A 25,901-nucleotide genomic window follows, 5' to 3' on the forward strand; every position below is an offset into this window, starting at 1 on the left:
TTTGTTACTTCCGGTCAACGTCTCCTCCCTTTCCGGCTTGAACTTTTCAGGAAGTTGGAAGGGGATAAAATTTCTGAAAACAAAAGTTTCCTCTCTTTGCGATTCTTTGAGAAAAATGGCCGAGTCGCCAGAGGATTTGAAGAAAACATTGTCAGGTATGTATATAGTTTAGAAATTTTGGTGTATCGTCATCCTTGGTTTCTGTTTCATTCATGGTTTCTTTGCAAAACTTTATTCCAGGTTTTACTTCCGGGTATGGGATTTCATTTTTGTGGGAGAAAATTGGCATTTTCTTTTGCATCGTACATACGAAAAAAGTACTTTTGGTAATTCGGGATGTTGAAACAGCTCTGTTGGTAACGTTATAATTGTGTTCTATGCAGGGGAATATGAGAAAGATATTGCAATCAAACCAGGAAGCTTCTTTAGTCTTGCATGTTATCCTTCACTAGGCTTTTAGAGCTTTAGAAGGGTGTGAAACCTTGGTGACACTGAAAAAACTTACACTGTGAGGGAAAAACAAATTTGGTTGGTTGTCCAAGAAAAAAATAAGAGTGAACCGTGATTGAAAAAAAGAGTTTTCATTCAATTTTGCGTGAAAAATTTTTACAGAATTTTTACACATCCGTTTTCCCCAATGCGCATAATGTTCTTGAACCTCCTTGTTTTTGCCATTTCCTCGGTGTTGAATTCGTTTTCTTGTTTTTGCCATTTCCTTGGTGTTGAATTCATATTCTAACAAACAAGTGGTACATGCTTAATATGTAAGTAGTTTGACAGAACCAAATGAATGAAGTTACGTCAAAGCAAAAAGTAAACCCAGTTCTTTCAACCAAGTCAGACACCTCAGGTCTGATAGTTTGCTCCAAAACAAAATGATCTGTCCACAGTACCTGTAATTTTGCGAAATATATTTATTCTTAACAGAGGTAGAGCAGTTTCTGGAGAAGCTCAGTAAAGAGAAATTGGGCAAGGATGCTAAGAAGAAGAGAGAAGACATCTTGAACAAACTGAAAGATCTCCAGGAACAGAAAGGCAGTGATGAAGATTCAGGTAGGTTGTTGTGTTTGTGTAAAACATGCGTTCTGCCGTTGTTGTTGTTTTGTTTTAAGTCTAGTGAATGTATTTAAGCTCGCAGGGATTTAATTTAGCGGTAGTGGGAAAAAGGACCTTTTTGCGGTGGTTTTAAGTTCACAGTAGCACCATGCACAGTCTCTTACTGCCATGGAAAATTGTTCTCGGTGGTTTTAAGTTCGCGGTGAAGCGGCCACCACGTAAACCACGAACAATAAACCACTGTGAAAGTTTCTGCACTTGCAGTACCTGAAAAGCACGTACTAGTGCTATTACTAAGTTGTATGCAACATTATACTACAGTATTGTTTCCCTCATTATTTTTACAAAACCTGCAGAATTGGTTACTTGCATTGAAAGATGTGGATATGTATGGCAAAGGCTCTTTCAAGTAGCAGAGGGACATCAGGAAAAACAAATTTTATTCTGAGAACTAATCAGTTATTGCATTTGGTTGACATTTGGTTTGTGAACACTTATTGTATTGAAATGACAGCTCAAATCTCTATCATCTCAAAACTGTATCAGATTTCATTGTAGATTGATGGACCATTTATTTGCAAATTTGTCACAAAGTCAACGTGCAACAGCATATATACATTTTCATTGACTATTGACAACGAAATATCATTCTTTTTTCTCCTCTTATACCTAATGGTTGACCATCCAGTACGCACTCAGTCTAGAAATACCCGCATTTTACCAACAGACCTGCATATATAACGAAGTGTATTTCAACGTAGATGCAATACACAACATTGCCTCTAGGAGGCATACCAGTACCACAAGAGGAAAATATCTGACGCAAAAGTTGTCTTTCTGTGGAATGATGTGTGTTTGTTTATTGTATTGTCAATGGATAAGAGAAGAATAGAGCATTTAATCTGTCTTCCTATCAAGCAAGGTAATGTCCATCCTAAACTCCCTAAACCCTTAAGGAGATGTTTATGAGCAGACACAAGACGAAGATGAGACTTATGAGGACGTCACCTCTGTGAGGACCTCTGATGACAGGAGCCAATCTGTCTCATCACTGACAGAAGGGCCATATGGAGATGGTGAGTGTCAAAACTTCACAGCAGAGTAATAGGTGTAATTCTGTTTGCGGGGAGACAGTGCTTAAGAGTAAGGATAAAGAGACTTAGCATCCAATTATAGGTTTGGATACCAGAGTGAAAGTTGTTACAGGTTTGACATTACAATGCATTTTCCTTCTTTAACATTTTATATTCATATCAGTCTATTTCATTTCGTTTGTTTGATACACTCAGACAGTGGTTGGATGATGGGTGTTAAAACATTTGACATGGGTGCTAAAACAGTTTTTTCCTTTTATATTATTCTAAGATTGATAACAGTCTGTTTTGTTTTACAGTGGATGAAACAATCCCTATAACACCTGCACCAAACATCTTTGAACCTGATTTTGCTGCTTACATGGAAAAAAAGAGGAAAGGTAAGTTTATACGGTATCCTTGATATAATTTTGATTGCTGGAACACACTACATGTGAAACACAGAAAGGAATCGCTGGTATCATGTACCACATATTACACATTATATGTTATCATTTCTATCAGATGCTTTTCTGTTGTACAGAGCTATCATTCACACAAGACCTCTTTCTAGTGTGAAAAAAGTACATGTCATGTTACAGACAATGGCATAGAATCTATCTCTCAAAACTGGTTATGAAGAGTTCTTTTCATGTACTTACCAGAGGGACCACTGAAGCTGTCTGCCTGGCAACGTCGCTGGGTGGTCATTAAAGACAACATCATGTTCTACTATGAGAAGCACACAGACAAGAAACAGAGAGGTAACATTTCCATTTCTATATTCTATTCACACCAAACAGTAAATCTCGTAATGTTTGTAGTTATTAGTATTTTTGACGACGCCTCAGGGGAGTCGTCAAGTGGTATATATTGCATTCAGTCTGCAAAAATTCTAGGAATTGCACAGGCATTTTTCCAAGAATGCTAGTAATCCACAGTATGCTGGGTATGCCCCCCCCCCCTAAATCTGTTCCAGATGTATCTCTGGTATGCAATGGTGGAATGTAGGTCACACTTTTTCCCTGGAGGAATTTGTCCTTTGAAACTAGTGGTAAAACAGGGAAACTCTGCACAATGGATCACGTTGTCTTGGTTGTTATGTTATGTTATGAAGGATACATTTTCTTTTCTAGAGCTTGTTCAAGCCATACGCCACAGGCAGACAGGAAATACTTCTGTAGTGCTCAGCTGTAGGTTTAGCTCACTGGCAGACCATTGTGCTGTACCGGGGATAGTACATTTCTGCTGTCTGTAGGTTTATGTTACAGGTGGGCTAGTATGTTGTGCCAGGGATAGTGCGACAGGGAAGTTCCAGTCTATTTCTGATTTGAGCTGTATTGTTGTACCCTCAATCGTCGTCATGGCAATAATACATTTTTATTGCCAGTCTTGTTGTAGTTACTGCTTAGCGCAAATCCACAACACAGTGAATATGCATTTGTGAACTCACTGCAGAATTGTTTGAAATGCAAACTTAAAGCATCCTTTCCCTTCTATCACAGAATTAAGTCCTCACACAAATAAATGAATGTACAGTAGCAATAGACCAACCCTGAGCTTCATTGAATGATAATAAAAGGTGTTGTCCTTTTTGTGTCCAGAGTTGTGGTGAATGTTTGTTGATTGCCTCGTGGCATCTTCCCTTGGTAGTTTTAAAGAACGCTTGCAGATAGATGTGCAAAAGCTAGGTGTGACGGATCGTTCGGTGTAATATAACCAGCTGCTGCCATGCCGCGTGCCTGCGAAGCTGGTGTGTTACGCCGAATGGCAGTTATACTGGCTATATAGATACAGATACAGATTTTATTTCCCATGTTTTTCTCTAAAGGCGCTGTTCGTTTAGAGGGTTATGAAATCAAGAAAGCCGATGACCTTGAGTCAGCCCCCAAGGTCGACCGAAAGAAGAAGGACCTTTACTTCCAACTGGTCAAGCCTGGCCAAAGAGTGTATCAGGTCAGCCAACTGGGCAAATTGTCAGCCCACTAGTTTTGCATAACTAACACTAACTAACTACTTATACTCAGAACTTGCTGAATACTTTCAATCTTCAACTGTTTTTTGTTTTTTTTTAATAAGAAAGTAGAAATGTTTCAAGTCAGTTCTTTTTATATCTGTGGACAGGGTTCTAAGAAGGAACAGAAGAGTCGAGGAGAAGAAGAGATACTGAAAGTAACCAAAACTTATTCAAAATATGCTTCTGAAATTGTAGTTTTGACTAATCGGTGCCCTTAATGCTGGTGTAACAAGTGCTTAATCAACATTGCAATCTACAATAATTGCACACAATTACCAGTATGCTTTACTTTCAAATCAGTTTCTTTTCATGTTGAAATGTTGCAATTTAAAACAGTGCTGTCTTGAAATCTCTAAAGTCTTGAAATCTCCTCACAAGCTCACAAGTAGTTTGACAGGGTGAATAGGCCGTAGCAATCATTTTGGGCTATAATTAAGGCAGTCATTTTGAGCTATAATTAAGGCAATCATTTTGAGCTATAATTCAAATACCATCTCACTGCATATCGTATCACATTTTCCTCCTCTACTCTATCACTATGTTCTTCCTGCAAGACTCATATTTAACTCAAAATTACAAAAGCATGTACATGTTTTTGTATATGTAATACTAGATTACTAGTACTTAAATGTGATTATTTAAAATTTCCTATTCCTAAAAATGTCTTTCCCCTCTTTTTCTTTTCCAGTTCATTGCCTCAAGCCAGGAAGATCTGAAATTCATGGTCCACACAATCCACAAGATCACCCCTCCTGCAAGCAAACCTCAGGACACAGAAGCGGACGATGTTTACGAAGATGCCACCTCCGCCAGGGCTGAGGAAGAGAATCCTTATGAGGTAACCGATGCGAAGATGCAAGACCCCCCGGCGGAAGAACCTATCGTAGAAGAAGACGTGTATGATGACACCATGTCGCCTGAAGACGTTTACGACGACACTCTCTCCCCCAACCAGCCTGCAGCTCCAAAACCGGTTGAAACAAAACAGGAACCAGAAGAACCAGAACCTGATGATGAGGATGTGTATGAGGACACCATGTCTGCCAGTCAAGACCATGGTCAAACTCCCACACTGCCGCCAAGGCCTGGGGAAACCTCGCACGACAAACCTCTACCAAAGAGGGACCTGCCTCCGCCACCACCTGACCCAGTAGAGGACAGCCCCTCAGGAGACCAACCATCTCCATCAAGGCGGGAACTCCCCCCTCCTCCTGAGAATGGTAGCTCCTCAGGAGACAAGCCTCCGGTACTTCCCAGACGGGAATTGCCCCCTCCCCCTACAGGAGACAGCCCCCCTCCCTCCCCAGCAAGGAGAGAGTTACCCTCACCACCATCACAGCAAAATCACACCCCACCGTCACCCAAGAAGCACGTCATTACGGTGCCTCTGCCTGAAAACGACCTGCCCAACATGTACATGGCACTGTGGGACTGTAGCGCCAACACTGTTCAAGACCTCACGTTCAAACGGGGCGACCTGATCCAAGTGGTGAGCCGAGAGTACGAGTCCTTCAGTTGGTGGGTGGGGTTTCTGGATGGCAAGGTTGGGCTTGTACCCAAGGACTATCTCATGCAGGCATATGAAATATAATCTGTATAGAAATAAGTCATATTACCAATACTACTACATAAGATGGTGATCTGAAGTTGTTGCAATATATTATTACTCAGAATTACTGAAAGCTAACTCGAGAAATGTGGGATTGAAACGTTATTCCTGTACATTTCCATTTAATAGTCACACACTTCTTACCGACCAATACTAGCTATTAAAATCAGGACCAGCCTTACGGACTCAGCTGGCCATTGTAATTGTAATAATATTTACCCACAAGTTAGGCTTCACACTATGTGCATGCAAACAGGAAAACAGAATTAATACACATCTCAGCTGGCCTTCAAAATTTCAATAGATGCAATATAAGAGTTGCTTTTTGTTAGTCAAATTATGTTTCATCCTTGTTTGTCAGAATTGGCTTACTGTTAAGTTCATTAAAGCATAATATACAATTCATATAACACAATGGTTCCCATTATATTAGCCTGATTTATTCAAAGTAATTTCTATTTATCACAGGCAGAGCCAACTTTGTTATCCATAGGAGGAACAGTACATAGCATGCTTTTCAATTATTTCCTATTGACTGCCAAATGATTAGCAATTGGTTTACTTACTCACAGGTATATGTATCTATATTGAAATAAATTGGTAAAAAGGGTATACATGTATGGTGGCTTTATTATATCAGCCAAATTACACGTGGCCATCAGGTTTTTTTTCTATTGTCTGTTTGTGCATTTTCTTTGTATGTCACAAACAAGTGTAGGAGCATGATCACAGGACTTCAGGTTATTTGACCAATCCCTTGAAGGTAATACATGTATTTATCTGAATATAACAGACCTTTGAGCAAAGTTGGAGTATTGACAAATCATCTGAAAGTCACAGACATGGAACTCTGTACACAAGAACTTTTATTAAACATAAATACACAACTAATACTCCAGAGAAAGGTGTGTCCCTAAAGAGCCAAAGCATCAGTACAACACGTCAGTACCTAGTGTTCAAAATGTACAAGCTGACAAAAATTTAGACCCTCTGAGCTTGCAAGTATTCCAGCATAAGTGATAAACTGTTTATAACAGCCAACTTCTGCTGGCTATAGTGTGTCACATTAATATCAAGTAATTATGGGACAGACATTAATAGGAGCACATACATTACAAAAATGTTTATGAAAAAAGTTGTTCCACTGATTAAATGTTTCTGAAAGTTGTTAGGTAAGTAGAAATGTTGTAGTACATGTACTTTGCTGTCATTACTTTTTGTAAGAAAGTGGGAATTAAGCGACAAGCACAGCCTTTGTGTCCAAGCACTCCACACTCAATATAGTACACACCAATACAGTTAGTTTGTTACAGTGATTTTTTACATGAGGGTGCCTGTACTGACAGGAAATAACTCACTCTGAACTGCAATAAAATGGAATAAGTCGGTTACTGGTCATCTCGGGAGGTTAATGTAAAATGTTACATGTTCCAAAAATGTTGCTGAAAAAACTACGTTCTCAATACTACAAATTAATCAATGGGACAAAACAATTCTATTACTGGCTTCGGGTACAGACTGCCAAATGCAAGAAGCGATAGCCACTATCTATGCAGGGGTGTTTACTACAAGCCATCTACATAAAATGCTTAACAGCTCAACCGTCTACATCATATAAAAAAGCTGTAACTAAAATTCCTCCAGCGATTAGCCTTTCCCTATGGATGGCATCTTATGTTGACTTGGGTGAAGCCTATTTACAAAACCAAAGACATACACATTCCTTTTCCTTGCAGCCCCGTTCGCCACATTGAGAAGATACAGGTTGAACATTCTCAAATACCCTTTAATCCAAAAACTATACCATGATTTTTGAGTGTTGTTTACCATTTCCCTGAACAAGGAAACCAAGATTTTCCCGATCATATGCTACTCCCTTGGAACAACCTAATTGTAGTCCACTCTGTAAGGTATCTTTAAATATTTGTGCTATAGACCGAATCCTAGTGAATGTCCCACTTCCAATGTGGCGATACCCATGCAATAAATGACATATATCCAAGCAGCCTTTATACCTACAACAGTTTAGAAGCCTACAAGTCTTTTCTTATCTCTTTGTCTGGCCTCATACCAGAAAGATGCCAAATCGCCAACCTCGTTTTTTTTTTTACATGGAAAAGGCCAAAATCTCTAAGTACCAAACATACTCATAGGTGGGGAATGGTTTTACTTATACAAATACTCTCCTTTTGCTGAAGTAACCTAACTATTACAGAGAGACATACACAGTTAAGAAGTTGGCCTATCATTAAGTGTGTCCCCAATGCACACGTAATTATATCAGTGTAAGTTACAGTGACCTACAAAGAGTACCCACTACAGAAGAATATGATTCTTGGTACGTCAACATCTTCTTTTTATCCTATTGGAAAAGTTCTTTTGATATGAAAGAAAAAAATAACTCTGGAAAATAGGCTGTCATCAGACTTCATTCGTAGTCTCTGAAGTGCTGCCCGAGTCGTTCTGGTTCTCTTCACTGGGGTACGAATGCCAGGTCAGCCTCTCCTCGTAAAACTGGATGACAATCTGCGGGCACTTAACGTTGGCTATCCGCGCAGGAACCAGGTCTGCCTCCTCACTCCCCTTCCTGCAGACACAAACATGCACTTTGGTTAATAGTGTGACAGACTACTGTAAATGCAGAAATGTTCACAGTGGTTTTATATTTGCGATTTTTGCGGTGGCCACTTCACCGTGAACCTAAAACCACCACAAACATTTTTCCATTGTAGTATGAGACTGCAGTCTATGGTGCTACCGTGAACTTAAAACCAATGCAAAGCATTTTCCTGCTACTGCAAAAGTAAATCCCCAAAAACTTAGATGCAACTACAGTACTCTGCCAAAATTATGGTCAACTGTACATGTGGTGTTATAAATGCAGTGACATTTCGAACAATACAAGAAAATTTAACATGAAAACGATCTTATCTCAGGGTTCTAGGCAAGATTTTATTTCAGCATGATGGTAATGACAAGGTAGAGATGCAACCTTCACCTCAAAATCTTCATTAAAACAACTGTGTACGGTCTTGTCGACGAGAGTTGGGCACCAAATCAGTACAGACTCTTAGTCTAAATCATGTCTTTTACTGTAAATGCAGAAATGTTCGCGGCGGTTTTGTGTTTGTGGTTTTCGCGGTGACCACTTCACCTAGAACATAAAACTGCTGCAAACATTTTTCTATTAAAGTATCAGACTGCAGTCTATGGCGCTACAGTGAACCACGGAATTAAATCCTCGCAAACTTAAATACATTTACAGCAGTTTATTTCTGACCAAAAATTGGAACTTGGTAAATACGAATTGACTCACCACTTCATGAGGAACATGAGCTCTCCACTGGAATCTGTAGCCCCGATGATTCTCTCTGGCTCGAGCCCTCTGTCAAAGCCGCGTGGTTTGTCCTCATCATCCTGTGACACAAAGTGGTCGATTTTAACACAAGCAAGTTTTCTGACATATTGTGACTGTATACTACTATTTGTGTCCTTGCTGCAACAGGTGCTGCATCACCAACAATTCAATGTTGGTCATAAATCTTTTATGCTTTCTAATTCCCTACCCTTTGGGAGAAAGGGGACTAGTTTGCTTGTTCTATTAGAATGAAATACTTGTGCAATTTGTCATCTTCTGTGCCATGATAGCAAGGGAAAGATAGCAACTGTTATCATATTTTAACAACCTTTTGTATTTTCAACTTCCACCATTTGCCCATTTGGATATGTTCCACTGATAATAATGAAACAATTCCTATGTATTATATACACACACAAAGCATGGGAACTATGTGCTAGAATTTTTTTTTCGAAAATTGTACCTTTATTCAGTTCACAGCTTACTTTTGAACTCATGACTGGTTCTTTCTGTCCAATAAATTCTTCATTCATGTAAAGCAAGTCGAAGGTGATCATACACAAATGAATTTAAGTCAGATTCAGAGACAAAACTGAATGTTATGTTACTTGTGTATGTCATGAAGGGTGTTTCAACACTTCAGTTCACACAGATGTCAATCAAATTAAGAAAAACAGCAAAAAAAGCTCATGAGGCTTGGGGTGAATCAGAGAGGACAGATCCAGTGCACCCAAACACCAACCTCATACATCACCATGTGGGTCCTGCCTCTTCTGGGGCTGGCACTTTTCTAGGGTTGTAACATTTACTGATTTAGGCTTTACATGGCATGAAAAGAGGCTTTTCCACAAGAGATAAGAAGAACGCAAGTCAGATTTTAGAAAATTCATCACAAAAACGTTAGCAGAAACTCATTTTCCACTCAACAGTAGTCTTTATAATATATTTATATTTTGTATAAAAAGTAACACAACAGAAGCTATATTTCAATTTTTGTTATATCTATATTTATAGAATACCAATGGACAGACAGTTGTTGACAGAGGTGTATTATGAGTTCTATAAAAAAAGTAGAAACTGGCAAATATCTGTGGAAAATTACAAGGCCAATACATGTACACTGAAAAATTCATATTGACAAGTGATGAAATACCCCATAATTTATGCATGAAAACACTCCATTAAATGTCGGTTACACAAACCATACCTCTTCTGCCTTCCTTTTCCTTTTGGATTCTTCTGTGCCATTGACTGTGGATGTGGATTTTCTCTTCTTTTCTTCTGTTTTGGTTGCCTTATTTTGGTTGTACTTCCTCTTAAACTCAGCGATCAGGTCAGGACAGTCAAGATTTTCCTCTGGCTCCCAAGTATTTTCGATCCTGCAAGTCAAGTACCCAGCTGTTAGTAAAGCAAGTATATCATGGAAGACACATTAGCAAAGAAAGGATTATTAAAATACCCCCCAAAACCCACAATAAGTCACAATAAGTAACTAGCTCATAAATCAAATATTGTAGAGAGCAGAAATTTGCAAACTATTTTCAGCACTGAAATATAAAGTACTATTAGATCAAATTCAGCATAGCAACCATAATAAAAATGTAATGTAAGACACAAGGAGTATCAAAGGTATATAAATGATCTGTTGCATAATACATCCAAATCAGCAAATATTACGTGATTACACAACTATTTCTTTCTACAACGGATCGCAATAATCACAAGAAAAGCTGTGCAGAACTTACTCAGAGTACCCCTTCCACTTGAGAAGGAACTCCACCTTGCCACCACGTATACGCTGGTCCCGGACCTCCTCCACAACATACTCTTCAGGCTCCTCTTCTTCCTCCATCTCAGCTCCGGATTTCTTCATTTTCTTCTTTCCCATCCTTTGTAGGACGATAGAAGTAGAATCCAACAGCACTGCTGAAAAACAAAAACAGACATTGAACTCAAACCTGCCTAAAAAATAATCTCTCCAAGACGACCAACTGGTGATTATGACATGCCCATGACATCTATTCTTGTTAACTATCAAGAAATCATAGGGAAATTGGCCACTTCTGAAGATTGTCCCCCATCCCATGATCCCATCTCCAGCGCCGGATTTGGACCATTTATACTAGGATTCAAATGAATCAGGATGAATCCCTGCTTATGGGAATCTTGATTCACAAATCCTAATTTACAAATCCTGGTATGATTATGAACGAGTGAAAAATAAGAGCAACTTGCAATCTGACACTAGAAGTAAAAGACCATGGAGTGGGTATACTGAGCAGTGCATATCATTCCATTATGAAAAAAAAAAAAAAAACTAAACTAAACACATCATGATCAGGGTGCAAGATGTTAAACATGAGGGCATTTCTAGTGGTAGTAAAATTTTCAAATTTCAATCGATGGTAAAATAAGCAGCTGCCTGTGCCTGAACATTCTGAGAGAATGTGATGCCCAAGGGCAAAAAAAAAACAGGGACAGATGTGAAGGACAAACTTCAAGGACAGGTGATCTTATAACAAAGGGCTTTCAGAGATCTGTGAAGAATGACCTTTTTTTAAGTACTTTCATGTTTCACTGTTTTTGTGATACATGTAAGCTCTTCAGTGCGACAACTACATAAGGGCCTGTTCTGTCTTCTGCCTACCCACTCCCTTGATTCAATAGCAAATTCAAAAAACGTCCTTTATCAAATCCTGGCAAATTTAAATCCATTCATAGCATATTTTTCAACAGGAGGAATTACGAATTTACAAGTTCAACCTTTTCTCTCTGGGGAATATGTCAAAGGAAATTCCGTCATTTTGCAGGTGCCATTATGTTCCTAACATTGTCATGCAAATCTTAACAACAATGGTGGAGACAAGACTGTTTACTTCAATGTGATGAGCCTTCACATTTGACATCCTGTCACTCGCACAAGCGTAGTGATCTCTGCGACACCTCATTGAAATGGTTAGTGTGGCGATGAAACTTCATTCTGACATGGACATTGTGTTTTATCACATAAAATATCATAATTTTGCAGGTTATCCTTCGTAATGTTGAGGCTTTTTTTAAGGTATACACGATGGGAGTTGAGAGCCCCTACCGCATATACATCATCTGTCCGTGTTTGAGTTATGCTGACCCTTTTCTTGGGTCAGCAAAGCGCCCCCACGACCACCCCCGGTCAGGGGACCGGTAAGCAGTAACCGCACATACATCATCTGTCAGTGTGAATTTGAGTTATGCTGACCCCTTTCTTATGTTGACCCCGTCCACCTTTACTCAAACACATTCCTAACACTCAAAATAAAAACTTGTTGCTAGGAATAATAGCAGGATGTGATAATCATTTCTGGCAAGATCTGTGATAACTGATGTACAGCTGTGGATATTCAATGACAAAAACATCCTTTGTCTTCCCCTGCCATTCCACATTCAGTGCCACAATGTGTATAACTACTATAACGCAGCAGGTATGTATCTGCACATAATTTTGACTTCCAAAGAAGTAACAAAGAACTTCTCCCAACGTGACCTATCTATCCTGCATGAACCAATTCATCGTCGACTTCATAAGCCGCATTTTGAATGTTTGGCGTTAAAATGATGAATTGTTCAGTAAAAAAGAATCCCTTTGTCGGCCTTCATGACTCACGGGCCAGGTGAGAGCTGCATAGTTGAACGGCGTGGGGCCTTTGTAGGGGAAAACTTGCTCGCGCTCCTATACATAATTACCCACACCACGAACTAACCTGTGGGAAAATCTACAAATCTATGACATCGAAACTATTGCCAGAGTATCCAAGTCATCTTACCAGTTCATACTATACTTAGTTCTCCAAAATTAAGACAGGAACTTAGGTACCAAATGAGCCAAGTTGTGGAAGGGTCTTCATCATGACCACAAGGCGGCCATGTTGAAAAAAAGAAAATGGAAATTTTCGAAGACCTTTTTCTCTCCGACACCACCTTAGAAGGCAAATATCTGACCAAAACTTTCCATAAATCAATGACTTGAAGATTGGGAGAGGTCAACAGAAACTAGTCTGACCAGGAAACAGTGTTGTAAGAGTTAAATTAGCGAGAAAAGTTGTTCAAAACAAGCCGATGCATCGTGCTTACCTTTCAGTGTGTAGCAATGATCCCCCTCTGGTTGCCCGCCAAAAAAATCAAGACTAGGCCGCATGCGTGTTTTCAGCTTCGGTCATCATCGGAAATCTTCGGAAACTCTCCGAACCTAAATTTTTTACAATAGAATAACAGTTACTCCTGCAAAACTACTAAATAACTAAACACCATTAATATTTTGTAAGTGAATTTCTTATCATTAACATGATATTTCTATTTTATGTGTAAAATTCTAAAAAGTTCGGAATAAATAAATCTTCGGCTTTCTCCGTAGATCGTCGTTGTTGTCCGTAAAAAGGAGTAATTAGCACCACGTGACTATTCTCACTTCCTCTGGTTGAAACGTGGCGCAGCGAACATGAGTGTGAGTACTCTCCCGTATTATCGCCTTATATTCTCAATTCTTCATTATTGCCAAACATTCAAAATGCTAGTTATCGACAAGACATTGCCCGAGTTATTGAGTGTATGAAACATGCTGCATGAGCTCGAATTTTGGTCCTAGATTCGCTTTTATGAGGCTTGCAAGGAAGCAGGAAATTATGCTTGCTGTTTTAGCGTCGCCATCTTTCTCTTCACATTTGTATCTGTCTGTCTGGTGATTTGTTAGTTTCTCACAAACCACATATCCCGCAGCTTTTAAAAACGGTCCTACAGTTTTCTTGAAACTATATATTTTGGCGTCATTTTTGGCTAGCTTCTCAGTTTTCGCTTTGTGTGAAAGACGCGGTGAGCGTGGTTTGGGCGTGGGCCCTTTGTTCTCGGCGTTAGCGTGGGTTTTGCCGTTTGGCTGTTGTCCGAAGTGCTTAGACCGAAAACTAGGTCACGAATTTCTAACCACTTTCAATTTCATAATGTCTACACACACAGCAATATTTTCTTTAGTTTTTTTTTGTAGACATACATTGTGTAATTGTAAAATTTGCTAAAAAGCCATCTTTGATGTGAAGACAAAGGGAAAACGAAACTAACTTCTATCCAAGGAGAATTTTAGAATTTATGGTTTATTACTTTCACATGTGGCCAAAGCAATGCAATCCATCATTTCTTGGTGGGAAAAATTAGTTAAACAACATATGAAAAGAAACAAATTATTTCTCGTTTTAAAGGGATTTGATGTTGATTTTTGTTGTGGAAGATCTACAGACGGTATGCAAATTAGATACCATGGAGATTTTATCTGATCTAATTTTCATGTAAATTTTATTACACCACAGTACTCTGTGCTTGATTGAATTATTCTGCTCAGTGCCACAGTACACCTCAAAACCACATATTTGCACATAAGGTCACTGGTAATTGTGTACAGTACTGTAAAAAAAAGGGGAAATGTTCAGTCTTTATGTTCTTGTTTTTCAGAATTTAAATGATTTTTTTTTAATTTAGAACCAAAACAAGCACTCATTTATCATTCTTCAAAATCAAATCCAGATGAAAATTTCCCTCTTTACAGTATGTTTGCTCCTGTTCTTTTAACTGACATCTAGCAAAAAAAAAAAAAAGGAATAAGCCCTTTCACAGATAAGGACGAATGTTTGGCGACAGGAATTCTAGGTTGATATGGCCCTGAAAAGGATAACCAAACCTGTCTGGATGTTATGCTAATTGAAACAGACGATGACTGTTTTCTCGACCTTTGACTTGTTACCTGGAATTCCTGTCACCGCATATGCGTTCTGAACTGTGAGAGGGCTTATTTATAACTCCACATACACTTGAGACATGACTATTCCTACTTTAAAATTAAATCCCCCATTGCATTTTTTGTTTCTAATCTGTTGACTGATAATTAGCAGAAAAGGGAATTCGGAAGACAGGAAAAAATTGTACAAGAATAACATCAAATTTTGCTTTGCAGGCAAAAATATACACCTCAGTACACATTAGGGAAAGGAAGCAACTGTAATTTGATGATAAAACATGATACGTAATTTGATACCATGTGCTGTGTACCTTATTTTTGTCATAGTTTAGCGATGATTATCCCAATCTTCATTATCATTACTATTATTTTTGTTTGTATAAACCTTAGTTTATCAATGAAAGCTCAAGTTGAGTCCTCTCACTTTTTTAAAGGCCTTACTCCTTACTTATTTCTACACTAGTATAGGAACTGATAATTTTTGTATTGCCTGTTCAGGATTCAGACGGTGACGATCGTCGCGAAAACGAGCAGCAGCGTAAGCTGTTCATCGGCGGCCTCAGTTATGAAACCAACGAGGATGGCCTCAAAGCACACTTTGGGCAACATGGGGAAATTGTAGATGTTGTGGTCATGCGTGACCCCAACACGCGGAGGTCCAGGGGGTTTGGATTCGTTACATTCAAGAGGGCATACATGGTAGATGAAGTCATGAAAAGCAGACCACACAAGCTGGACGGCAGAGAAGTGGAACCAAAAAGAGCTGTGTCAAGAGAGGTAAGCTGTTCCTGTTTCCTTTTGTTAACACTAACAGTCATGATAACTAAGGAAGAGGAAGTAGTAAATCTGAAACCTTACGAAGTAGCACCAACATCTTTATGCATTTCTAATATATCACTACTGCACAAAAGAATTGTTTCAGCCACAAACTTAAAACAGCACGGAAATCTCCTTTCCTCGTTTGATGCCAAAATACAGTACATTCTTTTACTTTCACAGTGGTTTGATTTGTGGAAGGGAGAAGAAACGTTTTCATTGTTCTTAATTTGTAATTTTTGAAACAGCTCAGTTAAAATTCTATAATTCTGTAAGCACAAAACTATAGGCACATTCATTTTCAGTGTTATGAAAAATAAATTGTGGAGAGGTCACTGCAAAATCCGCAAAGACACACCGCCATCAGAGTAAAGAATTTGATTAACTTGAAATGTTTCTTCTGTCCTAGGACTCCAATAATCCCACGGCGCACGTCTGTACCAAGAAGATATTTGTTGGGGGGATCAAGGACGACACAGACGAAGACATGTTGAGACAATACTTCTCCAAGTACGGCACCATCGAGTCCGTGGACGTCATGACGGACAAGGACACCGGAAAGAAGCGTGGCTTTGCCTTCATCAGCTTCGATGATCACGATCCTGTGGACAAAATTGCCTGTAAGTACGAGTGATGTAATCTACAAGGATGTGTTACATACCAGATAAGCACAAAATTTAATTTAAGCTGGACCTTAACAATTGATTCACGCCTGCTTTGAGATAAGAAGTGTGCAGTTTCTTTCAGTTTGAATCACACAGTAATCTGATATCTAACCATTTTTGCTTGTTTTGATGCCATTGTTTCTAATGTTCTGGATTTGAGCCTCGTCTTTCATAATGCCATAAATATAATAGTATTTTTGAATATGCTGTAATAGTATTTTAGAACATATATCTAAGGAATGTATTGACCTAACTGATATTGGTATAGATGATATATAGACAAGAAGTACTCTCCAAGCAGAGGTTAGGCTCCGGCTGTTTTTTAACGTTTTTTTAGTCGTTTTTATCGGGCTTTCTATTTTGTCATTTTTTTTCGCTGTGTCCGGCCTAACCTCTGCCCGCACTGACCTATAGGCGGAGCAAACCTATTTGATTCCATTGAAGAAAGGTGCCAGAACTCCTCCTATGGAACCATCAAATTGTCATTAGGGGGAAGGATTTTACGGCCCGGGATTATGACACGTCCGGCATCTTCTACAGCCCGGCTGCGGAAGCCACACGCTGAGTCTCCTATTCACGCAACACAATGACCTCTGGTGACATTCACCCGTACGCAAACGTACACATTTCTAGGGCAGAATTATAGTTAAATTCATAGCGTCGAAAGTGCAATATATATATATTAGGCATTCTTTGTGAGCTGCTACAAATGAAAACAAAATTCGGAATCAAACCCTCATTTACAAGATTTCGCCGCCACCCGCGAGCGTAAAAACAACAAAGAAAATGGCGCCGCCCCTGTCTGCCGTGTGGTTCTCACAACAAAGTCCTGCAACATCGCATCAAGGAAGCCAAGTTTCCGGGGCCTGCCGATGTTTTGGTGTGAAAAGTTTGCGATCTCGTTTGTTCAGAGGCTGGTGACTTCTTTCTGAAACGCCTTCTTGATCGATCGCGTGACCGATTCGTTGATGCGATGTCCCTTCCGAGTTCGATTCTTCGCTGCTAAACCTCGATGCAGAGTTTCGTCCTGACTTCCGGACTATAGTCGCGATTCCAGCTATGTTTTCTTTTGCCGCTCGGCACCTGCATCGCTTTCTAGACGTCTTTATTCGAGACGTCAGTATCTAGTAGGTTGTTGTCGTTGTTGTTGTTGTTGTGTCGGCAGTGTCCGCAAGATTTTATAGCTGACCGCCGGCCGACCAGAGTCGGCGGCCGTCAAGCGTGTTTTGAAGTTACCGCGTAGGTACGCTTGTTTATTATTCAGATTCAGAACCATATGCAACGCCGACGTGTCTGTTACTTCTATTCATGTATTAATCGGACTTTATTATTATTAAGCCTGTAAACTGCCGAGTCTTATTTTTAGAGGAAGGTGAGGGTCCTTGCTACTAATAATTTTCTTTCAATTTTTAACACATCCGACTGAGAATTAGCGCCTATTTCACATCGCTAGAATAAAGTTCCGTGAGCTACTCCATTTTCCCCCCAAACGCTATAATTTCTAACCGTGCGTGAGATTAAATAGATTTACAGTATGTAGCACAAGCTTCACAACAACGAAATTTGTAATGGAATTCTGACAGAGGCTTGAGACCACGACCGGAAAGACTAGCACGGCGGGGGAGGGAAGACCTCGGCCGGGCAGCGCGCACTTCGCACGTCCGTGGTAAACGGCTGTAATGTGCTGAAGTGATTAGGTTTATGGCCCTTTGAAAATTGCGACTGCCTGCAGAGGTTAGGTTTTGACACAGCAAGATATAATGCAAAATAGAAAGCCCGATAAAAACGACTAAAAAAAACGTTAAAAAACAGCCTGAGCCTAACCTCTGCTTGGAGAGTAGACAAGAAGCTAATATCTGTATCTAATGTTTCCAGGCATAAAATACCACGACATCAATGGTCACAAGTCGGAGGTGAAGAAGGCTGTCCCCAAACAGGAGCTGCAGCGGCTTCAGCAGCAGTCAGGCGGCGGTGGCGGTCGTGGTCAGCGCCAGGGAGGCTTCGGCGGACGCGGCCGGGGTGGCGGTTACGGAGGCGGCGGTGGCCGTGGGGGTGGCTACGGCGGTGGTGGCGGCTACGGGGGCGACCGCGGGGGTAAGATAGTCTTGTCCATGATTTGACTTATTGTAGCCAGTCTATTGAGTTTTCACAACAGTTTTGGTAGTGCTATACTAAACATGGACATATGTCAGTGAATCCAAGATAAGATGTCAATGGTATTTTGAATTGTTAGCTATTAGTAGGTGGAAGTTAGGAGTGCCTGTGACTTGTCACTCTTTGTCCCTTGTCACTCTTAGCCACCTTTCCTGGTACTAAAGTAAACGATTTGAAAATGGAGGCTTTCTTGTCTTATAAATACTGCAACAAAGTACAAATCGGTTGAGTCAGTTACTGCATCCTTTTGTGTCTGGTATTGGCTTGGAATGCCTAAGTTTGCTAGGAATTGAGCAAATGGTGTTGACTTACGCACAATACTCCTGCAAACAGGTTCCCAAAGGAGGGACAATTTTGGAGGATGGGGTGGAAGGTATGGTGGCTCTGACAGCGGCGGGTATAACCGAGGTAGGTACTTTGCCTTGCAGTCACGGATGAATCACACAGCACTCATGGACACAGGCTGGTGGAGGTTTGACAAGAAGTAAACATGTTTTTCCCCCAATCAACTCTTGAAAAATCCATTGACATTTTGTTTTGTTTGTTTTCGCAGGAGGCTACAACAACGGCAACTATGGCGGAGGTGGTGGCTATGGCGGTGGAGGCTATGGCGGAAGTGGCGGAGGCGGCTATGGAGGTGGTGGTGGCTACGGAGGTGGCGGCGGCGGCTATAGCGGTGGGGGCGGCGGCTATGGAGGCGGCGGCGGCAGTTATGGCGGAGGCGGCGGTAGCTACGGAGGCGGCGGAGGTAGCTATGGCGGCGGCAGCAGTGGAGGCTATGGAGGGGGCAGTGGAAGCTACGGAGGCGGCGGCTATGGAGGAGATGGAGGCTACAGCGGGGGTGGCGGCGGAAGCTACGGAGGCGGCGGTGGTAAACATGTCTATATTGTTACCGTAGCATGAATGTGTTACAATGGAACCCAAGGAACCCTGAGATCAAAAGCTTCCTGTAACTCTGGTTCAACATAGGTCTAATTTGATACTGAAATTAATGCTGTAAACAGTCTTTGAGAATGTTGCCATTCCATCCATAATAACAAAATGCATTAGAATGTTTGAAGTTAGAACTTTTATGTCTTTGTACTTCCCAATATATCTCACACCCACAGTATTAGTACTTGATGCAAAAGATTTTAAGTTCTAACTTCTAACCATTTGGAAGTCAGCACGTACACCATAAGCTTTCATCATTGCTATGTCCATGTTATGATGCTTCAAATTCAAGTTGCTGTCTACAGCCGGAAGGTATTAACTCACTTCCATCGCTAGGTGGCTATGGCGGTGGCAGTGGCGGCGGCTACAGCGACTTTGGCAGTGGTTACGGCAGCCAGCAGTCGAACTACGGACCCATGAAGGGCGGCGGTGGCGGTGGATATGGCGGCGGCGGCCGTCAAGGAGGGGGCCCATATGGAGGTGTGCAGTATGTCATTGGAAAAGAATAGACTACGCATACGTGCATGTAAATAGTTCATACTGTATGTATTTGTGTGCATGTTTGGCGAGTGTATGTGCAGGCAAGTGCATAAGTGTGTGTGCATGTGCGCGCGTGTCACTGTGTGTGCATGTGCGCGCGTGTCACTGTGTGCTTTTATTGTTTTGTTCTGATGTGTTTGTGTGCATGCAGTTTTTTGTTCTTGTGAAAGATTATTTTGCACTGATATCTCTTACAAAAAGACATCACAGCTTGTAGTAACAGATTTTACATACATGAAACCTTTTTCATGTTTCCAATTATTGAACTTGTTCTTTGAACACCAACAGGCTGCTGCTCTTGTTGATAAGACGGTCCTGTGATGATTCTACGTTTGATTTTAGATTCCAAGTTCTTACCTTTGACCTTCACATGTTTTTAGGTGGCTATAGCTCTGGCGGTGGAGGCGGCGGTGGCTATGGTGGTGGCCAGCGCAGATACTAGCATATCTGCTGTCCACAGGTAAGAGGTAGACATAAACATAGCTAAGGAATATGGGTAGGGTGCAGAGTTTCCTTCAGGGTATTATTAGCAGTTTCAGACTTAGCCATAGGATTGCCACAGCTTAAAGCTAAGACATGAATACAGTTAGCTCTTAATCGTTATGCTGAGTATTTGGCAGCAGATGTTATATATATGTATATAGCCTTAGTGTGTCTGTCAGCTATACGTCAGTGTGGTACTTTTGCTGTTGTTCCTAACATAGCACGTTTATGTACCAACAGGCCAGACAGTGAGGTTAGTAAGCTGAGTTTCAACAGTATATGAAGGATGAGAAGCCAGAACAGGAAGTAGGACACACAGACAGGAAGTACAGACACACAGACATGGCAGCAAAGGATTATGGGAAGCCTCCAACTTATCAAGGCCAAATCATGGACTCTATTGTTATAATCCATCTAAAGTAGCTTGGATAGTAGATGGGATCCGTCTCCATTTTATTCCAGCAAGATATGTTAGTCACAGATAATTTTCCTTCAGAGAGTAGTGTGCTTTTGTTGTTTCTTTCAGTCAGTGTAGGTATAAGTATTTTGTGTATATTGTACATGTAAAGGCAGTGAGGAATGAAGATTGAATTAAAGGCATGAGTACAACCAATAGTGGTGCAGGTCAGGTAGTCTTTTTCAACATGAGTATCCAGACATCCCTTTGAAGAGGGTCCAATGACATTACAGCTGTAGCTTTTTGAGAAATGGTGAAAACATTATTCTTGTACTAATAGGACGGTACATGCCATGCTAAGGTTATGAAGAAAAGGAGGGTAAAATTTCTTGTTGTCAGAACTGGAATTTGAGACAGTTATACGGGATTTTTCAGTAAGGGATTTTTAAAGCACTTTTCCACTTCTATTTATCAGAAGTTCTGTGCATGTGCGCACGTCTTACAAAATTGTAGTAGATGTGTTGCAGTCAATGTTCGGAAATAAATGTTTTTATTCGTGTGAAGGACACTTAGCCCCTTGTGACCACAACTGTCATTGTTACTTGGAATCGCAATACAAGTAGAAACGTAGTAGGGGGTTAAGATAATGCTTTTACAAAATGGTAACAGCAAAGCTTTGTCTTGTACTAGTTTCATGTGCTACGCTTCAGATGGTAGGGGCGTTTGAAATGGCAAAAATGCCAGTAGTCAATGATTATGTCTGTTGATATCCATCAGGCAGCAAAACATAAGATTTTAAGTATTTATATCTTGCATACATATACACAGACACCGTTTTCCAAATTGCTGAAAAACAGCTCCAAAGCACAACTCTGCATGTGAATGCAAATCATGTTTAGCAGCCTATCATCTCCCCGTACTACAAAACATGTTGACTTCTCCTTTCATTCAAACATTACACCTGGGAACCACAGCATACACACAATCAAGCGGTTACTGGTCTACTTTGTACAAGGAAGTCTACCTCATAACTTCTTCAAGATAGTAGGAGCCATTTCCTTGTGCAATGGCCAGTGAGGTCAAAGGAGAGGAGACAGCGGACTCGTAGCAAAGTCCGAGCCGAGGAAAGCAGCTAGCTACAAATAACAGACAACAGCACAGCTAGCAACAGACGACATATCTGGGTGAAAGGTCAGCCAGCTAGCCAACCCAGAAGCGTCAGGAACATTGACAGAGAGGCAGACAGGCGGCCCTCTGGTTCAGGGAAGGTCAGCTAGCAGCCACCGAGAGGTCGTCTCAAGTCACTTGACTTACCAGCCAAAAGTACTGAGCTGAGGCTAGCAAGAGTTGTCAGTAGAACTGAACTGGGAGACTAGGAAGAAAGCTAGCTACAGCCCAGATAAACACCCTTGGGCTATCAGAGAGAGAGGGAGAGTACATCTAGCCTCGACTGAAAACCTACATATGGAGTCAGCTAGACTTGGAGGGCAGCCTCTTGGGTTCTAAGATGGAAGTGAGCTAGCCACAAAGATGCCTGAGGGGGAGAAGTGAGCTAGGAGCTGCTCTCCGGGTTTCGGTTGATTTTGAGGGAGTGCTAGGAAGTGCACAGGTAGGCAAGAATCAGACCAGTCATCTTGTATGTTTGTCACACAGTTTTGGGATAGAAAGGGGATGGTTGGATAGAAAGGTATGGGTTTGTATGGGAACAACAACACAGGAAAACTAGATCTCTTACAATAATGTACAACACAGTTCAGTAACTTGCATGAAAATTGGAAAGGCCATAACTTTTGAAGATACTCCCAGTTGATAGCTGCCTTTTGAGGTACTGTACTTGATGCAGCAGGACTTCAGCTGGGATGATAAAGTTGTGACCTTTCTGAGCTCCAGTGTTAAATAGGGTTTGAGCTGCTCACCATGTCTTTCCAAAGCATAGGTGCAAATGTTCCTGTTACTTTTACCAAGCTGAATTCCCCTTGCACCCTTGCTGAAAAAATGACTTAGGTCATCTCCCAAGTTGTGTACGTTAGTCATCTGCAAGTTCAATGTCGAATCAATTGACACCCTTGGCTTCTATTTGATTCCTTGGTATGATTCAAAATTGTCGAGTCCCATTCTGTACAATTCTGAACTCGGATTTTTATTTGGTGGGTAATTAATTTCAAATGCTGTCAACCTTTTCTGAAACAAACGTATGGAAAATTTTAGGGTATGGTCCACAAGACAGGTAAGATTACATAAATTCTATTGATGAGGAAAATCCAGTCCTGGAATGCTCTTTGCAAAGCTAACAAGCCTAATTCGACATTTATTACAACTTTGGAGATGGCCCTAACTATGTGTATTCAGATATGCCTTACATGGATATGAAAGAATCGTCTTAAAACATGGTTTATCTTTCATGTTTCAGTGTGCCGTATCAGACACCATCTCTCCATGCTGCATCTTCAACATTCCTCACAGACTGTGCAATATCCTGATGAATGTTCCTCTGCAAGGGCCATCTGGCGTCAGTGGTTCAAGTCTTCAGAAACTTCAATGGCAGCTACCATGTGTCAAATTTTTAAAAAACATTTCTCAACTGTTTGTCCAAGTTGTCAAATACCTTTTTAAACTGTGGAAAATTCCAACAATGTTGCAATCACACTCTAAGAGTGTGTTTTTAAAGTTGGTTTTTGTAATAAAATGCTTTTTTGAACAAGAACATTACTGTGATATTCTGCTTCTGTAGGTTCTTCTTGGTTATTCTAATCTAAGGAGAAGCATAGTTGTAGGAAAGGCCCAAAGAAAGTTTGTCAGACTAGGTATTCTTTAACCATAGATTAAGATACAATATTAGGTCAAACTCCATACACGATAGCTATTAGTATTATAGGTAGTCACATCAGGAAGAACTTGATCACAAATGTATCCAAAGGTCTACCAACAGGGAGTAGATGTCCAAGCTTAGTTAAAAGTAACCAACTACACCATGCAAACTTTGCAACTGGGATAACAGGAAAGGTATGGATCTATTCTATTGAGCTGATTCTAGAAAAATCATGACTTGGACTGTGATGGGCATCTGCTGTCTTATTGGTTGAACTGCTTTTTTTGTTATTCACCGCAGCAGGCCAGTGCCAACTAGCCTGGGTACCATCTGGATAGTAGTTGGCTCTGACATTTACTATACCCTATATTGGTCCCTACACATCAGCAAATAATGGAATGGGTTCAAGCTCTCGCTCGAAGAGGCGTTCCAACATCCGAAACACCCTCCGTCCACTCGTGGGAGGCCTGTTGTCATCGAACGAGCACTCATGAACCGATTCCTTAATTCGCTCATTTACTGGCATTACCACCAAAAGGTTTGAATGCGCAGTTCTCCCGACAGGTAGCAGGAGCGAACTACTACCCGGATAGCAAATTCAACCTTAATGTGATCATCCCAAGACCTACCCACACTTCAAATAGAACAGTTTTAAATATATTTGGAAAGGCACGCAGAGAAAACAATTCCTCCATATTGATGGAGGTAATAGAAAGATGGTGGCTGTAATAATACCCTGTAGTCCTGACTAAGGATCACAGGTGCCACTAAGAGACTGTCATATGTTTAGAAAACAAGACCAAACACAAATGCCCTATATGTACTTTACTATTGAGAAAGCCAGGTTGACAAGAGGAAAAGTTGTATTCCTCTTTGAATCAAGTTTATTGTGTTTCTCTTGCAATGTAGTATTGGATGCAAAATGAAGGCCATTCAAATTTTGGAACTATATATGTTTCGTAAATCAAATTCAGATAGAGGTACACAATAGCTTGTATTTTTTTCCACTGCTCATTTTTACCGGTTTGTACCTTTTTAACTAGACCCATATCAAAAAGCAGGCCAAAGGATACAAGTGAATAACCTCCCATGTGCCTGGCAGCTTTGTACAAAAGGGGATTTTGGCAACCAGAAATCAGAGTGAAGCTAAAACAGGAAAAAAATCAAGTTCATTACTATTTTAACTGTAATCTTCATTTTGTACATACTTCCTTGTGCATTTACAACTGTTTTGACAGTTGTAAATGCAACTGGAGCTCTGTCTTGACACAGGCTGGATGACAACTATACCAAGGGACAAATATGTGAAGGCAGTTCAAAATCTGCAACTGGATCCAAATAGGATATTTAATTCCGGACATATTAAGTGACATCCATCAATATTCTTCTGTGTCACTAGAATGAAGAAATCAATACTACATGTTGTAGTACATTTATTATTATTTTTTATATAAGCTAAACGTGTTGAAGTCACTAATTACTCGTAAGGATCATACAATCCTTGCAAGTTAGTGACACAAAACCTACTTGTTCTAAAGTCCAGAAGTAAATATCTAATTTGATTTATACAAAGTAACATTATATAGAGCAAGAGAGAAATCTTGGAAGCCAATATGCTATGGCATGTTTCCAAATTCTGCTGCCCCTCTCGAAAGTTATTTTCTGACCCCACTTTTTTAAGCATCCAAGGACTGTCCCTCCTTGCCTCTCCAATGGAAAGGTCCAATATTTGCTTTGGTCTGCTTACAAGTGAACTACAAGAATGCCACAGACTTACTTTGGTCATACCCCCTTTCCACTAGGGCAGCGATCTCGCTGTGCTCTCTCTGCGACCTAAAATTTGACACATCTCTCAAACGAATTGTTGAGAAAAAAAATCTTTTTATGCTTTGTGTGTTATGTTGTCTTTTCAGTGTCACTTTTACATTTTGTATGATATACCCAGTATGAAATCGAAGTTTGCACATATTCGTTTTAGGTCGCAGTGAGAGGGCGATGTGATCACCGTCTAGTGTAAAGGCGGCCTTAGGGGTTTCAGGTCTGACCTGTACTGTTGATGATCGCCAGTTTCCTTGCAAGTCTGAAGCAGCAGACACATCATTGAAGCACCTGTCTTGTCACTGCAGTCTTGGAGTCTAGTAGTTTACTGTCAATGAATGTTGCATAGAATAGTGACATGGCACAAAAACTCACATTGGCCTGCTATCAACACCATACACAGATTGGCCTACTT

The 25,901-nt window shown here is 40.5% G+C and overlaps 3 protein-coding genes across 10 annotated transcripts; 2 read left to right on the top strand and 1 right to left on the bottom strand.

The window, feature by feature from the left end:
* Nucleotides 1-7,186, top strand: LOC118403467 (src kinase-associated phosphoprotein 2-B-like). Of its 2 annotated transcripts, XM_035802182.1 has the most exons (8): nt 1-155; nt 928-1,053; nt 2,013-2,132; nt 2,450-2,530; nt 2,795-2,893; nt 3,961-4,085; nt 4,254-4,301; nt 4,835-7,186. In XM_035802182.1, exons 1-8 carry the CDS (start codon nt 116-118, stop codon nt 5,735-5,737), a joined length of 1,542 nt encoding a protein of 513 aa, XP_035658075.1. In that variant the 5' UTR covers nt 1-115; the 3' UTR covers nt 5,738-7,186. The 2 variants fall into 2 exon arrangements, with proteins under 2 accessions (XP_035658075.1, XP_035658076.1); XM_035802183.1 differs by lacking the exon at nt 4,254-4,301 and having other exon boundaries at nt 2-155.
* Nucleotides 6,604-24,760, bottom strand: LOC118403470 (chromobox protein homolog 1-like). Of its 6 annotated transcripts, none has more exons than XM_035802191.1 (7): nt 24,753-24,760; nt 13,224-13,250; nt 10,859-11,036; nt 10,321-10,492; nt 9,856-9,903; nt 9,072-9,172; nt 6,605-8,342 (listed from the first exon to the last, which is right to left on the bottom strand). In XM_035802191.1, exons 1-7 carry the CDS (start codon nt 24,757-24,759, stop codon nt 8,177-8,179), a joined length of 699 nt encoding a protein of 232 aa, XP_035658084.1. In that variant the 5' UTR covers nt 24,760; the 3' UTR covers nt 6,605-8,176. The 6 variants fall into 6 exon arrangements, with proteins under 6 accessions (XP_035658085.1, XP_035658084.1, XP_035658083.1 ...); XM_035802190.1 differs by having other exon boundaries at nt 10,859-11,039; XM_035802188.1 differs by lacking the exon at nt 24,753-24,760 and having other exon boundaries at nt 10,859-11,039; nt 13,224-13,353.
* LOC118403469 (heterogeneous nuclear ribonucleoprotein A3 homolog 1-like) lies at nt 13,430-23,572 on the top strand. Of its 2 annotated transcripts, none has more exons than XM_035802187.1 (8): nt 13,430-13,593; nt 15,370-15,648; nt 16,097-16,307; nt 18,228-18,446; nt 19,060-19,377; nt 19,776-19,919; nt 20,360-20,439; nt 23,270-23,572. In XM_035802187.1, the coding sequence occupies exons 1-7, from the start codon at nt 13,588-13,590 to the stop codon at nt 20,419-20,421; spliced, it is 1,239 nt and encodes a 412-aa protein (XP_035658080.1). In that variant the 5' UTR covers nt 13,430-13,587; the 3' UTR covers nt 20,422-20,439; nt 23,270-23,572. The 2 variants fall into 2 exon arrangements, with proteins under 2 accessions (XP_035658080.1, XP_035658079.1); XM_035802186.1 differs by lacking the exon at nt 23,270-23,572 and adding an exon at nt 20,703-21,431.
* Nucleotides 24,761-25,901: the final 1,141 nt, after the last annotated feature.

Source organism: Branchiostoma floridae, chromosome 16 (genome assembly GCF_000003815.2).
Source record: "Branchiostoma floridae strain S238N-H82 chromosome 16, Bfl_VNyyK, whole genome shotgun sequence".
NCBI classification, from domain to species: Eukaryota; Metazoa; Chordata; class Leptocardii; order Amphioxiformes; family Branchiostomatidae; genus Branchiostoma; species Branchiostoma floridae.

Bases quoted from the DNA above. Each gene is read 5' to 3' on its own strand.
- LOC118403470 (XM_035802188.1), bottom strand. From the start codon at position 13,287: ATGCGGCCTAGTCTTGATTTTTTTGGCGGGCAACCAGAGGGGGATCAT. The intron at 11,040-13,223 runs GTAAGCACGATG...TTTGTTTTTCAG, and splicing joins TCATTGCTACACACTGAAAG to CAGTGCTGTTGGATTCTACT. The intron at 9,904-10,320 runs GTATGGTTTGTG...TTACAACCCTAG, and splicing joins GGAAAAGGAAGGCAGAAGAG to AAAAGTGCCAGCCCCAGAAG.
- LOC118403467 (XM_035802182.1), top strand. From the start codon at position 116: ATGGCCGAGTCGCCAGAGGATTTGAAGAAAACATTGTCAG. The intron at 1,054-2,012 runs GTAGGTTGTTGT...TAAACCCTTAAG, and splicing joins AGGCAGTGATGAAGATTCAG to GAGATGTTTATGAGCAGACA. The intron at 2,133-2,449 runs GTGAGTGTCAAA...TTTGTTTTACAG, and splicing joins AGAAGGGCCATATGGAGATG to TGGATGAAACAATCCCTATA.
- LOC118403469 (XM_035802187.1), top strand. The intron at 18,447-19,059 runs GTAAGATAGTCT...TTGTTTTCGCAG, and splicing joins CTACGGGGGCGACCGCGGGG to GAGGCTACAACAACGGCAAC. The intron at 19,378-19,775 runs GTAAACATGTCT...TTCCATCGCTAG, and splicing joins AAGCTACGGAGGCGGCGGTG to GTGGCTATGGCGGTGGCAGT.